Here is an 18,326-nt window from a genome sequence, read left to right as displayed (position 1 = left end):
TCCCACTCCAGTCATCTGATCTATAGTCTAAAATGCAGGAAGGAGGAAAAGCAGTGGGTGCATAGCTCCTCCTGGGGAACACTTCCTAGAAGCTGCACACACCGCTTCTGTTCACATGTTATTGGGCAGAATTTAGTCACAATGCCACTTCGAATGTCAAGAGACCTGGAAAATGCCTTGAATCCAGAAAGACGTGCCTAGCTACAAAGCAGAGTGTCTCTATTAGTGAAGAAATGGGAAGAACTGGTATTGAGGGACAACGGGCTCCATCCTGCCGGAACCCTTCCCATTCATTCCCTGTGATGGCCCTGGGGCTTCCTCAGCAGCAGGGCCTGACCCACAGGGGGCTCTCCAGCAAGGCATAGCTTCTCACGTGCTACGCGCGGTTACCCACTTGACATATATGAACTTTTTTAGTCTTCACACTGCAATCTCGACTCTACCGTTTTCCCCATTTTACAAAGTACAAAACTGAGCTTGGGGAAACTGGGTAACCAACTCAATCAAGGTCACACAGCCATTTCTAAAAGAACTGGGATCTGGACCCAGGCAGTCTGGCTCCAAGGCACCTGCTATGAACCACCACATACTTGGCTGATGTCTGTGAGTCTAAGCTGCAGCCAGGCCTCTGCTGGCCACAGACACCTCATGGACCCTCTCTACCCTGCAGGCCAGCTACACTCCTGGTGGTTCCCCAGAGAAATCCCAAGCCCAATAATTAGGTCTTCCCCAAAGAGAGTGGGAGAAAGCATGGCCTTGGTGTGGCACCCCTCCTCCATGCTAGTGACTAAAACCAGAGGACCAGCTATTTCTAGACCTTTATTTCTCTGTGAAAAGGGAAAAAACAAAATAAAAACGGCACAGTCGACACACAAAAAAACCACTGAGGGGGGTGGGGAGAGGAAGGGAGAAAGGAGGTGGAGAAGATGGGGTAGGGGGTCCCCATTACAGCAGCCGGAGCCAGTGACCCTGGACATTCACATCTCTGCGGATGGAAGTGGCCCCTTCCTCCCAGGGTCACTGCCCTGTCCCACCTTGTGCTCCCCAAGGCCCTCGGGAGGTGGACAGCAAGAAGTCGGATTCCCAGGCTGGGGAGAGGAAGAACCGTGCTGAGGGAAGGGGCCTGGGGTCAGACCATGCACAGGGAGTGACAGCCAAAGGCCCCCCACCGTCTCCCTGAGGGACGGACTTGGGGGGGAGGGTGAACACCAGAGGCCAGCGTCGGCTCCTCTTCCAGCATCAGGCGAGAGAGAGAACTGGGGGAACAGGAACAGGAGGGAGTCAGAACCACAGCTAGCCCTCTGCCCCCAACTGCTCTGCATCTCTCCCTCCCAGGAGCTGCTGTTCTCAGGCCTAGGCTCATCCTTGTACACCACCCTCCCGCCGGGGTGTCTGAGTTCACGCCTTACCAGTTAGAGCCTCCTGGGCGAAGTACTTGACATCCACATCCTGGTCCTGGGTCAGCTTCTCTAGGATGGGCTTGACTTCACTCTGCAGTGTGCTGGAAGGAGAAAGGAAAGGCGAGGGAAAGGGTGAGGCAATCTAGGCTGGGGGCGTGAGGGAGGCAGAGGGTTTCTGGGCCAGGAGGGGTTCAGGTACAGACACGCACATGTGCCCAGAGATGAAATGCTTTGCGGGCTGGAAGTCTAACAAACTAGGACAGAGGTCTTCGGGATCCAGAACAGACAAAGGAGGTCAGTCAGTCTGGGAAAGTGGGGCAGAGAATCACAAGACCCACAAGTCTCAGAGGCTCAGCAAATGGATGTCTTTATTTAACATATTTACTGAGGCCTACTATGCATTAGGTGTGAGCAGAGTGGTAAATCCAACACCTGAGCCTTGCCCGTGGCAAGGGCTTGGGCGAGGAGGAAGACACAGACCAAACTGACGATAATTAACAGAGACGTATCAAGTGCTGAAGGAGAAATACCTGGCCCAATAGGCGCCAAGGGGGAGGTATCTACTCTCCAGTAAGGGCCCCTGGGAAATGCACCCACACGGCAAGTCAAGTGTTTGGGGAAATGAAGGCATGTCCCCTTCCAGTTAACAGAACCGTTCCTTTGCCCCACACAGCTACCATTCTCTCTTCTATCATCTAGATCTGTTTTGCCTATTTTGGAACTTGACAGAAGTGGAATCACACAGGCTGTTTCCCTGGGTCCGTCCGGCTTCTCACTCAACATGACGCTGGTGAGAATCACCTGTGTTAAGTAGAGCAGGCGTCTTCATTGCTCAATACAGTCTCGCACGGTATGAACAAACCAGGATTTTATCCTCTGCACTGCTGGTGGGCACTTGGGAGTGTTTCCATTCTGTGGCTAATATGAATAAAGCTACCACGAACGTCCTTTTGCTACAAATAAGCACTCGTTTCTCCAGGAATGGACGTGCTGTGCTGGCTCACAGTGTACTTACACTTAGCTCCACTAGATTCTACCAGTTTTCAGAGTGACTGCACCTATATGCCACTCACGGCCTCACCTGCTGTGTATGAGAGTTCCAGCCATTCTACAAACGCCGAATGACCCCGAATTTTTTTCAGGTTAAGCCATTCTGGGGTGTATTTTCATTTGCGATTTCCTGATGGCTGATGATGTTGAGCACCCTGTCACATATTAATGGCTACAAGGAGATCTTCTTTCAGAAGTGCGTCTTCAAGTCGGTTTTGCCCGTATCTTTCTTGGGGGTTTGTCTTATTGATTAGTAGGAAAGTAGTCTGGATGAGTCCATCCTTAGTCAGAAATAGGTATTACCCCCAATCCTCCCAATCAGTGGCTTGCCATTTTACTCTCATAATGTGTTTCTTTTTTTGAGAGAGAGGGGGCATGGGCAGTGGGGGAGGGGGAGAGGGAGAGGGAGAGACTCTTAGGCAGGTTCCACACCCAGCGCGGAGCCCGACCTGGGACTGGATCTCACGACCCTGAGATCATGACCTGAGCCAAAGTCAACAGTTGGACGCTTAACCAACTGAGCCACCCAGGGGCCCCTCATAATGTTCTCTTTCAATGAAGTTCTTTTCAATCAAGGAGAACTCACCAACCTTTTCCCCTGGTGAGCTATTTAACAAATCTGAGCAATTTAATAAATCTTTGTTAAGTCTTAAAGATCTTGTCCCAAATTTTCTTCTAAAATCTTTTTTATTTTTCTGATTATGGTCGATTATCTCTAATTCGCTCACACACTGAAGTGGGAACCCGCCCCCCGCCCCCCCATGCATATCCAACTGACTGGGCTGTCTATGAAAATACCTACATTTCACTCCTCAACTGCAGTAGCACCTACTGTTACATACACACAGGTCTGTTTCTGTGCCCTTGATTCTGGGTCATTGGGCTACATTATTGTGCCAACACCTCACTTTTTAATTACCATGGTATCGTAAGTCTTGGTATCTGGTATTAGAAGTCTTCCAACTTTTTTCTTTTTTGGGACCACTTTTGCTACTCCAGATGTTTTCGTTTCTGTTAATTCCAGAATCAACTTGTCAATTTTTCAATAAAGAACCTGCTAAGATTGACTGAGATTATACTGAATCTATACATAAATTTGGGGAACAATTCCATCCAAGAATATTAAGTGAATCTTTAATTTCTCAAAGCAATGTTCTATAGTTTTCACTAAAAATGTTATACATCTTTTATTAAATTTATTCCTTGATATCTGACGGGTTTGATGCAATAAGAATACACATACACACACATTCAAAAATAATTAAAACTTGCTAATTTCATTTTCTTCCCTGTTGCTACCAGTATATACACAACTGCCATCCTACTGCCTCCCTCCCACTATGAGGTGGGCCATGGGAATTCTCATTCCACATCTGAGGAAACTAAGACCTTGGGAAGATGAAGAGACCGGCCAGGCTTACACAGCAAGAGCCACGCTGCGTCTCCAACCCTAGGCTCCAACTTCAAAGGTCAAAGATTAAGATGCCTAGAATCAGCCCTGCCGGTGTGTGAAGGAGGGTCCAGACCTCACCTGTTGTCCAGGATAGGCCCTATCTTCTGTAGGGACTTGGCCACATTGAAGCGGACATTGGCGACAGGATCCCCAGCCATACGCAGAACTGTAGGCAGCATGTGCTTGGTGGTAATGTCCTGCCCACAGACCTCAGACAGCACCTGGGGGCGGTGAGTGACAGAGAGGTGATTATACAAAGCTCATGGCTAACTCCCATTTCCTCCTTCCTCTGACCAGGCCACCTCAGTGATCATCACGCCTGAGGGTGTCGCTGAGCAACATGGGGGCCTCTGAGCCCAGGTTCACTCACTCTGGAACAGTTTATTCTCCCGAGGCTGCCATCTCTACTAACGCCCTCCTAGCACCTTAATACCACTGTCTCCCTATCCTGGAAGCCCTCAGCTCAGACTGTCCTGGTCCCATCTCCCCATCCTCAGACTTCCCTTTATCTTCTGGGGATGGGCTGGATTCCTAACCCCAGGATGCTTTCCTTAGTGTGATGGTTTCCAAAGTGAGATGTGGGAAGAAATCATTAGAACACTCAGTTATATTTATATGTTGTTAAATTCTATCTTTTAATTTCTAGCTATGTGGATGGTTTATTTAAGTGACTAGAAAGGAGCCCTCGCTCCACATAACACAACTGTTCTAAGCCCTGTGCGTGTATGGCCAGATTAATCTTTACAACCTCCTGAGTAAGGTATTGTGATTAACAGGATGAGTGCTTTATTGGTAAGAAAACTGAAACACTGAGCAGTTGGGAAATGTCCCAAGGTCTATGACGAATCTATGGCAGAACTAGAATTAATGAGTAGGTCTGACTCTAGAGCTTGCACACATAAACAATGTATCATATGTAAATATACACATATACTTTATAGACAACAAGAGGGATGCTCCGAAAGGTTTGGCAGTCACTGCTCAGCAGGCCAAACCTCCCCAGTCCCGGGTTTCCCCCATGCAGGTCCCTACCCCTGGCCTGTAGTTCCCCAGGGACCCATGCCTGCCCTCCCCCCCTCCCCCAACTCTACCACGTCCCCACTCCCGAGCCAGATGTCTTCCTAAGGACCCCGGCCATCCCTCCTTTCCCAGGTACTCTCAGTTCGCTGGGGGACAGGCCAGCGGGCGGGTGGGGGCACTCACATTGATGCAGAAGAGTGTAGTCATGCGGTGCAGGTAGTTGGGGTCCCCAGACATGGCTAAGACCTTGGGGATGATAGTGGCATGGGCCCACTCCTTCCCAAACTTCTCCACCAGCTTCTTCAGGTTGCTGGTGGCCGCCTCACGGATGGCATAGACTGCAAAAGGGTGGGGATTCAGAAGGTGAAGGGCTGAGCGGGCAGGGAGCAGTCCCTCGCTACTGCTGACCGGGCAGCCCTGGGTGCCGGGCTGCAGGTGAAGCAAAGCCGGTGCTACTTGCTCAAGTGCGGTTTCTTTTCGTGCAGTATCTTCCCAACAGCTCCAAGACACAGCTTCCACTACTGACCTTTTTACAGATGGGTAAACTGATATGCCTAAGCAAATTATTTAGCAACTAATACTTGGAATGGCAGTGAAACAAACAAACACTTTTACCTCAGTGAAAACAATGAGCAGTTCTCACCCGTTTCACAGAGGAGTGTGCTCGAGTTTCCACAGCCAGGGGCAGGATTCCAGCCCGAGTCGCCTGCCCAGCCGCCCTGGCACTCTCTACACTGTACCGGGCCAGGCCGCCCCTGGGTGATCTGCTGTTTCCCTTCCCACCCTGCCCTTATCCAGGATTCTAAAAAGGGAGCTGGTCCACATAAGCGGCAGATGGCCTGGGGCAGTGACTCCACACCCCTGCAAGCCCCAGTCAATGCCGAGTCCATCCTTCCTGGAGCACCAACATCCTCCGCCGCCTGTCGGAGGGACTCACCATGATCCACAAGCCATGCCATGCACAAGGAGTTGAGCTTCTCATCAAAAAACTCTACCCCCTGCAGGAGAAAAAAAGAGAAGGAATCAAAGGAGACTGGGGAGTTTCCAGCGATACACAGGGAAACACACCCACCCAAACACATCAGATACTCCTCAGCTTCCCCTGGGGGACTCCCTTCCCTTCTCTGTTCTAACGGAAGTCTCTTCACCTTTACAGCCCCATTTCCCATGCCCCTTCCTCCTACTCCCCAGACAGCCCTCGGGGGGCCTTGGTGACACTGTGAGAGCCCTGGACACGCTGAACACAACAAGGCCTGACTCCAGGCCGCCTCACTCACCAGCTGTCCGGCTAGCAGGGGCATATACTCGATGATGGCCAGCCGCACCCGCCACTTGGCGTCTTCGGCCAGCTCCACGATGGCGGGCAGCAGGGACTGGGACAGCTGTCGGATGCCAATGACCTCGTTCACGCAGTCCAGGTTGGAGATAATGTTCAGCCTCACCTCCGGGCACTGAAGGGAGGATGGGGGTCTAAGAGGATGCACCTGGCCCAGAAGACAGCTCACAGAGCCGCACAGCATCAACTCCCTAGAAGCCACACCACCTCCCGAGGGCCTGCTACTGCCCTGTCCAGCTCCTCTTCAGCAAGCACATTATGTGAGCAGCTTTTTGAATCTCACCACAGAGCATAAGAGATGCTTAGCTGTTCTGAAGAACTGGCAGCAATTGCTGCAAAAATATGGTGCTCTGGAAAGAACAGACATGATAACATTCCCATTCTGCTATGTGGCAGCTGTGAGCCCGGCAGCAAAGGACAGGGCCTCCCTGGATACTAATCTGTGACAGGGAAACATACATCTTGCCTCGAGGGTGGTTGAGACCATTAAAGTGCCTGCTGATGTCTGATCCACAAGAGGCGTGATGTGCGGGAGCTCATTAGTATCACTTCTATGACTTCTCTTCTTCCCGCTAGTCTTTGAGCTCTGTAAGGAGTAAGTCTCATTCATCCTTATGTCTCCAGGACCCGGCAGAGTCTCTGGCCCTTAGCAGGCACTCAATACACTTCTGCTGAAGGAATGCACTTACAGCTGCCTGTTGACTACCGATATTATGAGCGCTGACTTACTATATAAGTACATGCACATATATAAGATACACAGACACAAACACATGTACCCCACCTACTTCCCTAAAGGAGGAGAACAACTTAAAAGAAAAGGCACATAAACACAGTTACTGTTAGTCAAAACAGAAGCAAAAATGAACTACTTAGACTTCATCGAGACAAAAGTCTGCACAGCAAAGTTAACAGTCAACAAAACTAAAAGGCAGCCTGTAGAATGAGAGAAGATATTTGCAAATGATATATCAGATAAAGGGTTAGGATCCAAAATCTATTAAGAACTTATCAAGCCCAAAACCCAAAGAACAAATAATCCAGTGAAGAAATGGGCAGAAGACATGAAGAGACACTTTTCTAAAGAAGACATCCAGGTGGCCAATAGACACACAAAAAGATGCTCAACACCACTCTTCATCAGGGAAATACAAATCAAAACCACGATGAGATACCACCTCACACCTGTCAGAATGGCTCACATTAACAAAATAAGAAACAGATGTTGGCGAGGATGTGGAAAAAAGGGAACCCTCTTGCACTGTTGGTGGAAATGCAAGCTGGTGCAGCCACTGTGGAGAACAGTATGGAGGTTCCTCAAAAAGTTACAAATAGAACTACCCCATAACCCAGCAATTGCACTACTAGGTATTTATCCAAAGTATACAAAAATACAGATTCGAAGGGGTGTATGCACCCCGATGTTCACAGCAACATTGTCAACAATAGCCAAAGTATGGAAAGAGCTCAAATGTCCATTAACTGATGGAAGGATAAAGAAGATATGGCATATAAATATAGATGGAATATTACTTGGCCATGAAAAAGAATGAAATCTGGCCATTTGCAACAATGTGGATGGAGCTAGAGTGTATCATGCTAAGTGAAAGAAGTTAGTCAAGAGAAAGACAAATACCATACCATTTCACTTATATGTGGAATTTAAGAAACAAAACAGATGGGGGTGCCGGGATGACCCAGTTGGTTAAATGTCCAACTTTGGCTCAGGTCATTATCTCATGGTTTGTGAGTTCGAGCTCCATGTCAGGCTCTGGGCTGACAGCTCAGAGCCTGGAGCCGGCTACAGATTGTGTCTCCTTCTCTCTCTGCCCCTCCCCAACTCATGCTGTCTCTCTCTCTCTCAAAAATAAACAAACGTTACAAAAAATTAAAAAAACAAAAACAAAGATGAACATATGGGAGGGGAGAAAGAGAGAGGGAAACAAACCATGAGAGACTCAAACTGAGGGTTGATGGAAAGAGGTCGGTGGGGGGATGGGCACCTGTGATGAGCACCAGGTGCCGTATGCAAGTGACGAATCACTGCATTCTATTCCTGAAACTAATACTGCATTATATGTTAACTAACTAAAATTTATATAGAAATCTGAAAAGAAAAAAAATTTGCAAATTTAAAAAACAAAAACAAAAAACAGAAGCCCTACTAGAACCTTGTTCCAAATCGTATGTTCCCAGATGGCAAACGTCACTAGTTCTTTGTAACCTGAACCAAGTAAGAAACGAATCAATGAACCAAGTAAACAAGTACACAGTGCCATAATGGGTTTAACTCCGCAGATCCAGGTCGATCCAGATCCAATTAGGCATGTTCCAAACAAGGGCTGGGCCCCTGACCAGCTCCTGGGAGAATATCCTGTCTGATGAGAGCGTCTCTGTGGTCACCTGGGAAGCCTGGGCCATGCCGGACAGACAACTCTAACAACATGACTTACAGGGAGGGCTGTGGGCCATGAGGTACCAACTTGACCTCTGGAGGGGCTGGATACAGAGTAACTGAGGTCAGCCATGCAGGCAGCTCCATTCCTTGGCTATCTGACCAACCCCTCTCTAAAATCCCTGGAAACCAAGGCTCAGTGAGCTTCCTTGGTTGGCAACACGCGGTCACACATCACTTGTGGGAGATTTAAGCGCCGTCCATAGGACTGCAAGGAGAGGACATCTGGGAGCTCGTGCCGGGTCTCCTGTGCACCTGCTCCCTCACTGACTTTATCCATTCACTTTGATCAACAGCAACCACAAGTGTGACAGCTCTTCTGGGCAGAGGGCTGTTCTAGCCTATCGCTGACCCTGAGCATGGAGGTGGGGACGTAGATGCAGCGGCCGTGACGGGTACGGCCACTACTGTGAGGACAGCATGGCTTGGCCGCTACCTCCAGAGTAGAATCCCCGGAGGCCCTGCCTACGAGCACATCTTTTCTTTATCAAACACTGTAAGGTCTCATTTAGGAACAGAAGACAGCCAGTTTCCGGCTGGCCAGTCCAACGGCTAAAGAACTCTCAGAACCAACACCATTTCCCTCCCTACAAGGTATTAATTCAGTTCTTTCTAGAGCCAAGGATGCTGAGGAAGGGAGGAACTATTCCAGTGCTGTCCACCCTGCTGGTGTCCTTTTCCTGTGACAGTTGTTTAAAAGCCTGAACTTACATGAGAGACTATACCTGTTCTTCTTTCTTTTCCTAAGAAAGATTCCTGGAGCGGGAGCTGCCCTGTCTGCCATCCTAACCCCAGGTTAGAAAAAGCGCGTTAGTGTAGACGTACATGAGTCACAATCTACTCCAGGGGAAAGTAATGAGGATGATTCAAGTCAACTGAGCGGACCAAGATGCGGTCAGAGTCAGGGCTGGGAAGGGAGAGGAGAGAGCCTTGTGCATTTCCCCACTTGGAATGAAGGCATCTGTAATACCCAAAAGAGAGGGAAATTTCTTCTTTGAAGAAGTTGAAAACTAACTGGATTGATGGCTCATTTGAATAAAAGACATTTGAAATGCATATAAAACCACTGTGATGGCCTTCCTGCACTGAGCGGAGACCCATGTGAGGAGTCCGGCCTCAGTTTTCAAACATGATGAAAAATTAGGGGAGTTAGCACTTATCCAGGGATGTGAACGGAAATGTCCCGACAGTGAGTGGGCCGATTTCCTTTCTCCGAAGGTTAGTCGTACACAATTCTAAGGATGGAAAAATATGGTGTGTGCCTACTTGGGAGTCTCACCTCTGGAGACAAGGAAGAAATGGGCCCCCAACAAAGCACACCGTCTAACTGGATTTGGGCTCTGCAGCAGCACAGGAGCCGAGCTAAGCCTCCTCTGTCAACAGGCTTCCTCGCCCCGGCTGCCACGTCATTCCCTGATGTGGAGCACCTGCCGTCTCAGAAAGCCCAGAAGAAGAACTCGGGGCCACAGCTCAAGAGCAACCCTCGCTGGGGCATCTGAAAAGGTCAGGTACAATTCTGAGACTCCGTGTCAGCCAGAGACCAGAGACAAGAGAGGCCTTTCTCAGATGAAGGCTTTCCCACAGACACCACTTGCCCTCGGGGATGGCAAAAAACTATTTCCTTGTTAAAACACAAGCAAACAAAAGAACAAGGCGTAGAAATGAACCAATAAACCAAGTGAGTGTGTGCAGTGAAGGGTTAACTCAGCAGGCCTGGACTGTACAGGGCTAGCGCCTGCCCAGCTCCTGGGAGGTCATCTCTGAGCCCCTGCTGCACAAGCCAGTGTCCTGAACACAAGAGAAGATACAAATACGATGGCTTAAACCATTTAAAAACCTCTGTTTAGGCATACCCAGAAAAAGGCCCTTTTTATTTGGGTAAGTTTATAAATCTTATCAAGTATGAAATGTAAAGTTTACAGGTCTAGAATTGAAATTCCAGATACAAGCCAGATGAGTATCGCACACCAAGAAAGCCACGATGGGTCAGGGCACTTGGGTGGTTCAGTTGGTTTTAAGAGTCTGACTCAGTCTCAGCTCAGGCCATGATCTCACAGTTCGTGGGTTTGAGCCCCATGTCGGTCTGTTAGTGCAGAGTCTGCTTGGGATTCTCATTCATGCTCGATCTCTCCCTCTCAAAATTAAATAAATATTTAAAAAAAATACAAAGGAAAAAGACAAAGAAAACCACGATGGGTCTTGTCTCCTTTGCAAGAGAAGCTGCCCTGGGGCGCACTACGGCTGCGGGAACAGGACCATCACGTAGCACTTGCTGAAGGCGAAGCCGGTGCAGAAACCGGCCCTAGCTGTGGCACTGCTGTAGCACATGTGGGCTCACCTTCACACGCAAGCTGAATGTGGAGCTCCCTTTGATGCCAGGAAGCAAAATGCTCCTCGAGACCCTGGTGAGGTGTTAAAAGGACACAGAAGCCAACGCTCACCAGCCAAGCTGTCTCCACTTAAGCATCAGAAGCAAATACAAACTATATTTGTAACAAGCTATAGCTACAAAAAGCATGCTTATAAAAGAAAACGTGTGTGTGAAGCACTTCACTTAGGTCATAAAATTTGAGTCATTATAAAAATGAATTCTGGTTTGAACTGTAACAAGTGACACAAATAAATGATCAACAGTAAGATTATTAAGCTTTTCTTTAGCAGGTGCACAGTCTTCAACACAAGATTTGTTGAATTTGTAATTTGTACAAATTTGATTTGTAATTCTGGGGCTGAGAGATTATCCCATCATAGCGGAATTTAATTATGTGATATTTTTGGGGAGTGGCAGGGGACTGAAATCTGATGCGATTTCCTAGCACTGTGTGTGCTGGGGGAAGGGCGGGGAGGGCAGGGAGAGAGGGAGACAGAGGCCTTTGGCAACGAGGAAGTCACAAAGCACTGAAGAGTCTCACCGTCCGCCTGGTCACCACCATGACAGGAACCAGGGAGCCTGCAAACCACCCCCCTCCACATAGACCTTCCCCATCTCTGTAGCTACACCTCCTCTCCCACCAGTCTGGTCTCCCTGCACCTCTTCTGGCCTCCATGCTGCAATCTTTCTTTGACAGTAGCCTCAGGGTTCCTTTCTGGCACCCACATCTGTGACGCCCATAGTTCAAGTCCAAACTCCTTCCCTGGCTGTCACCCCACAACCTGTCTAGCCCCCGCCTGGCACTCTCATCTTCTGTACTCCAGCCCAAATGAATGGCAAGGTGTGGTCAAATGACTGGCTCTGGCCAGTGGGGCGTGTGGGGCGTGGAACAGACTGGTGGGTGCCCTCTTACAAGGACCACACATTTCCTGTTGTCTAATACCTTCTGCCTTCATCCTGGCTGGGGATGGTGAAGATTGGAGCAGCTGCCTCAGACCCAGAGAGTGTGGAGGTCAGCAGAGGTAACCCCTCATATAGGACCCACCTAGCTCTGAACTGTTGTAAGAAAATTATCTTACATAAGCCACTGTATTTGGGGGTCTTTATTACGGCATCTTTGCCTAAATCCTAGCAGACATGAACTTATCACAGCACCTATGCGATCATGGGATTGCCCATCTCTCTCTCTCCAGTGTCAGTCTCTGAAGGTCTCTGAGGAGTGAAAGTGTCTTAGTCTCTTTTGGTGTCCCTGATCCCCAGAGAAAGAATCAGCACAGAGCAAGGGAGTGCAAAACATTGCCTAATAAGTGAATGAGTGAACACACACTCTGTTGTGCCCACCAATATCCAACTCATTCGGGACCTGGGTGTCTGCTGAGATTCTAGGAGATTCCAGACCAGTCTAGGAAAGCAGCTGACCCACCTGTCACCTCTGCCAATACAGAGCTCAGAGCCTTCCCGGCACCATTACCTCATCCTTCAGCTGAGCCAGGAAGAGGGGCAAGAGGTGCTCAATGGTATTGTCTTTGCCCAGGATGGGGGAGAGGCCCATGATGACGGAGGCCAAGGCTGACTTCACGTGTTGGTTGGCGTCTGACACCAGCTCCTGGGGGGGACAGGGAAAAGGGGAGCCACAGGATCAGGACAACCCCCGCAGCAGCAAATGGCCAAGCAGACTCCCACTTCCTAAGAGGCCTGAGCCACGGCCTGCTTTTGCCCATCTCCCGCAAGGAGCAGGGACGGTTTAGGGCACACAGGTACACGGCAGTTTCTTACCTGTCCCACCTGCTTAGAGTTCCATGTTCCCAGTAGCCTCCACCCAATCCCAAGGCTCTTGGGACTTTTGAGAGGAAGCTCTCCCACCTCCAAGCTCGGCCCCAAGCTTCAGATTCTGCCTGCACTCAGGAAACCCAACTGCTTCCAACCCAAGTCTGCCTGGCCCCAGAAGGCTGGGGACTATCTGCGTCTGGATGTCCATAAAGCCCCATCTCCATCCCTTTAGCAGACTCAGATCTCCCCTAATCCTCCCACCAAACTCCATTACCTTGATGCAGGGTAGTATCTGTGTCATGATCACATTCTCCCGACAGTCGGCTGAGAGATTTTCACAGAATTCTGTGGAAGAAGGGAGGCAGAAGAAGGTGAAACCTGACATCTGGTTCTACCTCAAACCCCTCAGACACCGATCCATTTGCTGTGTTCTGGTTGCCAGCACCAACCTTTGACCTTGTGGGAGGCTGCGGCCCTCACCTCGGCCTCACAGTCTTTCATCAGGTTCTGGAAGGCGGGGACCAGGTCTGTCTTGGTGATCTCAGGCCCCACTGCTTTCTGGAGCTGCAGACAGAAAGCAGGGGCTGTGAGACAGCTGGGCAGGTACTCTGGGCAATTGAGACCAGAATCAAAGTTCAAGGCACCAGAAGTGAGGGTAAGAGTGCGCCCTTAGAATCACTGCTGAGATCTAATCCCAGCACCACAGGGTGAGCCGGGCCAAGTCTTCAAGCCTCTCTGAGCCCATTTCCTTAAAAGCAAAATGAGGGCCATGAGACTACCTATCGCATAGCGCTGTTGTCTGCATTAAGAATGGTAACACATCTCTACCACTCAAGCTATTTGGAGTGGGGTTTTCTCCCCCCACCAAAAAACATTCCAGTCATGTGATGGCTCTTGCTTTTTAATTTATATTCATCTGTATTTTTCAAATTACCAGAAGATGAATTATTTTTCTAATGAAAATAAATGTATACACATTAAGGGGGAAGAAGGCCTGCTAGGCCCTGCCTATCCCCTGACTCTTGAAGCCCTAGGAGGAAGCAGGACAGTTCATGACCGAGAGGGACAGACAAAAACTCTGAAGGGCCCAATGCTACCTGGAACAAATGTTGCCTCTTCTCCACGTAACAGGTATTTACTGAGGATCTCTTGCAGGCCAAGTGCGGCTCAAACAGTGTGAAAATCCCTGCCTTTGCTGAGCTTTTATCTAAAACCCAGTGTGATCCAGTTCATGCTGTCCAGAAGCCAAGGACAGAATTGTCTTTAACCATGGTGCTGAGCCTCGAGGGTGCGGCCACGTGCTAACATTTTCACAGGGAACATGGATGGTCCCAGGAAATATTATCCGGAGGCTCCCAGTCCTTCCACAAACACACTTACAGGAACGGGGAGCCATGGGGTGGAGTGCACCCAAGGTCAGACCCTGAGCCCCTCTCTGGCTTTCCCTCACATGGGGCCCCCAAGAGTGAGCCCCAAATGCTGCCCCTCGCACTGGCTCTGGCCTCCCAGGGCCCTGTGCGCATGCTGTCCTTTCGCTGGGACACAGTCCCTATCCCAGCTCCCACCCACCCATCTTCTAGAACCAGCTGCAGCACCACCTCCTATTCTCAGTGCCTCATGCGTGTCTGTCGGCCTGGGCACTGTTTCCCTCTACCTCAGTAGACCTTCCCCTTCAGACTGCCTGCCCCATGGAGGCCAGGAATGCGAATTCACTGGATCCCCAGCACCCAGAAAAGCGCTGGTGGTCAACAAACATGATGGTGGGAAAAGCAAACTTGGGTCTCCATGGAAAGAGCACTGTCCTCAGAGTCAGAGACACTGGATCTTGTCCCTGTTCTATCTGCCCAGTGGAGTCATTCTGACCCAAGTTTTGAGCTGTGCTATGGGCTGAACTGTCCTAACCCCTCACTATCTCACAAAGTTGACTTGAACACAGGATTTTTAAAGAGGCTATTAAGGTGGCCCTAATCCAAAATTACCAGAATCCTTGTAAGAGGAGGTTAGGACACAGGCATGCACAACGGGGAGACCATGCAAAGACACAGGAAAAGACCATCTACAAGCCGAGGAAAGAAGCCTCAGATTAACCACCCCAGAGGACACCTTGATTTCAAACCTCCGGCACCCAGGAACAGTGAGGGAATGAAGTACCGCCCTGTCTGTGGTACTTTGTTATGGCAGCCCCCAAAACTAATACAGGCTATGCCTTCCCTTTTTAAAAGGACAAAGTTCAATTAGGTCAAGAGTACACAGGTACTACCGTTTCTCTGCTCTTATGGCTCTCTGCAGAACCTGAACTTGGCTTCAGAATCCTTCCCAACACAGCACTTCAAGTTGCCAGTATTACTCAACCGGGTTGGCCATGTGAAAGGAGACCCAGCCAGATGATCAGAGATCTTCATGCTCAAATACCTGATGACTCCATTGGATTTAACTAAAACCCCAGCTCCTGTATGTGGCCCCGCTCCTTCCCCTCTGAGGGCCTCAGTTTCCCCATCTGTGAGACGTCAACAGTCCCCACTCACCTCTGTGAACTTGTCGGCCACCATGTACCGGACACGCCAGGACTTGTCCTCGGCAGCCTGGCGCAGGGTGGGCATCACCAGGGCCTCCAGATCCTCCTGGGGCAGGAGCTGGGCGATGTTCACACACGCCTCTACCGCCAGCAGCCGCACCGAGTCCTGGGGAGAGGATTGGAGCAGGGAGAGGGAGGCAGAGGCCCGTTAGCTCTGGGATTCCTTGTAGACACGGTTTGGAGGGGGAGGAGGCTGGGGAGCACCCACCTGCTCGTCAGAGGCCAGGTTGGAAAACATGGGGATGATCTCACTCTTGACGTTGTCCAGCTCCAGCACCTTGGCAAACTCCCCCAGCTTGGAGGCTGCGGCCCGCCGCACCATGGGGGTGTCATCTGAGCACAGGTTCCGGAAGTACCTGGGGGTTGGAAACGGGGCTCAGGAGGAGGAATCCCTAGATCTCACAGCAGTATACAGTGAAAACAGCAGCTGGCTTTGCCTGCATGACCCCGGGCAAGTCAGGACCCCTCTCCCGAGTGTTCCCAGGCCTACAAAATGGAGCTGACGGCGATACTTCCTACCACACAGGGTGATAAGAAGTTTAAATGATAATGTGGGTGAAAGCAGAGCAGTCAGTCTGCACATGGTTAAGTTCCAGTGCATGGAAGGTGATTATATCATTATGACCATATAAAGCTGTTGAGCTAAGGGGTCCCTCAAAGGTTTTACTTTTCAGGAGCGACTGCTCCAATTAGAGATGCATGGGGGAAGCGTACACACGTGTACACACACACACACACACACACACACACACACACACGAAGCACGTGTGGCTAGCTGTAAATCAGTATGCTGTCATGTAAGAGCTCAGGGCCTGAGCTTGCTCAAGGACAGGAACACATAGTAATGGGAGATTTTAATCCAATTAGAAGCATTTTTGTGAACTGTTCCAGGAGAGTCTTACATACAAGAAATTCTCTGGGGTATCAAGACTAAGGGAGGAGGGTGGAGGAGGCAGCCAAACTGAGCCAGCGTACGTGTGAGGGCTCTGGACCTAGGGCAGGCGAAGACAGCATCACACAGCACGGGTGGAGTGCTTTTATGAGTCAGATTCCATTCTAAGTACTTTGTATGTGGTAATTCTTGTAAATCCTTACACACCCAACGGGAGGAAGGAGCTCTCATTTCTTCATTTCCTAAGTGAGCATGAGGCTGTGTCTGGACCAGGCCTGGGGACACCAGCTCTCAGGGGTGGGTGGGGGAGGGGGGCTGAGCTGACAGAAGGGGTCCACGCTAAGGGCGAGGCTGGGACTCACTGTCGAAGTTCTGCCTTGACGGCGCTGGACACACGGGGGTAGCAGACAGAGAAGAGGCCACACGCTGAGGTGCGGGAGGTGAACCAGTCACCACCCGCCAGCCGCTTCACCAACGGCACGAAGTGGGCCTCGAGGTCAGAGGGCGAGTGTTCATGTGAGATGGCCCGCAAAGACTCCACCGCTTTGTCCCGCACCACTGTCTCCTCCACTGTGGCCAGCGACTCCAGGGGCGGCTGTGGCAGAGAGTACAAGGTCACTGCAGGGTCCCTCCCCACCGCCCCAGCCTCAAGCCCCGCCTCATGCCGCTCGCGCATCTCCTCCAAGGCCCTTGAAGGTGCTTCGGTGAAAGCCACGGACCTCACATTTATACCCATCACTTTCTGAGCAGGTGGCCATAGTTGTCATTAGCTCTCAAAGTGCAGGGATAGTCACAGACGTTGACTGAACGTCTATTTGCTGGGTGTCCTAAACAGGGCCATTGCTTCGCACAACTCAGGATGGGGGGAGGGGACAATGCTGGCTCTAACTCACTGAAGCCTATGAAGTAGGTCCCGTGACTGTCTTCATTTTACAGAAGAGGAAACTGAGGCACTGACAAGCTAAATCACTTACCCATGCTAGTGCTAGCTACAAGCCAGGACCCAAACCAGGCCACCAGGCTCCTGAGCTTACACAGACAGAAAGTAGAAAGCACGGCTGTGGTTTCTGTTAGACGACTGCCCCCAGCAGCTCACATCACTGGGAACCTGGGCCCGGGGACCGTAAACCCTGGAGGGGGCAAGCTCCCTTAGGGATGTCTGACTGGCTCATCCCTATGTCCCCAGAGCCCAGCAGAGCTCCTCGGATAGGGTGGGAACTTGGCAATTACTGACCAGATGAAGGGAGACTTAAGTGACTCTAGTCTGTGCAAATAAAGGTGTGGAGGCCTGCAGTTTAAAGTCCAGTGTACTTGGACACATGTCAAATTCAGGAAGACATCATAAATGGAAATGCCTCCAGGGCCCAGGAAGGCAACAGAATGAAATAAGGAGCAAAGATGATGGGCGGGAGGAGGGAAAACGGCAGAGCTGGGGAGGGCAGCTTCATCAACTAGCTTGGCAGGAAAACACAGCTGGTAAAAGCGTATCTATTGTTCTCCAAAAGCAGCCGAAAGGGCCAGGTGTTTATACGTCAAACATCTCATTCAACACATGGTACCCCACGGATGAATCTTGAAGACCTTCTGCCTAGCAAAACAGGGCAGTCAGAAAAGGCCATGTGTTGTAGGATTCCTTTATATGCAGACCCTAGAGTCATCAGATTCATAGAGACAGAAAGTACAAAGGAGGGTCCCAGGGGCAGGGGAAGAGGGGACATGGGGAGATGCTGGTTAATGGGACAATTTCGGTTTTGGAAGAGGACAGATGGTGGTGATGGCTGCACCACAATGTGAATATATTCCATGCCACAAAACTGTACAGTTAAAAACGGCTAAATTTGTAAATTTCATATATATTCTACCACAATAAAAACAAAAATTTAAAAATCTCATTTACGAAGACTGGCAATGATTCAAAAGGAAAATGTAATGCTGTTCCAGCCTGGGGGGCACCAGTCTGTGGCCTCTGTCATAAAGCCAGGCTATCGCAGGGTTTCTGGTTCT

At 50.1% G+C, this 18,326-nt stretch overlaps 1 protein-coding gene across 1 annotated transcript in view; it reads right to left on the bottom strand.

Annotated features, from left to right (window-relative positions):
• Positions 1–1,089: 1,089 nt before the first annotated feature.
• PPP2R1A (protein phosphatase 2 scaffold subunit Aalpha) overlaps positions 1,090–18,326 on the bottom strand; it is a 36,171-nt gene continuing 18,934 nt past the window's right edge. The window contains exons 4-15 of the mRNA XM_030299328.1: positions 16,685–16,917; positions 15,639–15,786; positions 15,381–15,536; positions 13,305–13,419; positions 13,130–13,200; positions 12,557–12,691; positions 6,201–6,374; positions 5,861–5,921; positions 5,107–5,261; positions 3,982–4,124; positions 1,410–1,501; positions 1,090–1,256 (exon numbers count right to left, since the gene is read on the bottom strand). Coding sequence (XP_030155188.1) covers positions 1,240–1,256; positions 1,410–1,501; positions 3,982–4,124; positions 5,107–5,261; positions 5,861–5,921; positions 6,201–6,374; positions 12,557–12,691; positions 13,130–13,200; positions 13,305–13,419; positions 15,381–15,536; positions 15,639–15,786; positions 16,685–16,917 — 1,500 coding nt within the window. The 3' untranslated portion in view covers positions 1,090–1,239. The remainder of the gene's footprint in view (positions 1,257–1,409; positions 1,502–3,981; positions 4,125–5,106; positions 5,262–5,860; positions 5,922–6,200; positions 6,375–12,556; positions 12,692–13,129; positions 13,201–13,304; positions 13,420–15,380; positions 15,537–15,638; positions 15,787–16,684; positions 16,918–18,326) is intronic.

This window comes from Lynx canadensis, chromosome E2 (genome assembly GCF_007474595.2).
Source record: "Lynx canadensis isolate LIC74 chromosome E2, mLynCan4.pri.v2, whole genome shotgun sequence".
Taxonomy (NCBI): domain Eukaryota; kingdom Metazoa; phylum Chordata; class Mammalia; order Carnivora; family Felidae; genus Lynx; species Lynx canadensis.
This window is presented reverse-complemented; position numbering and strand designations above follow the sequence as displayed.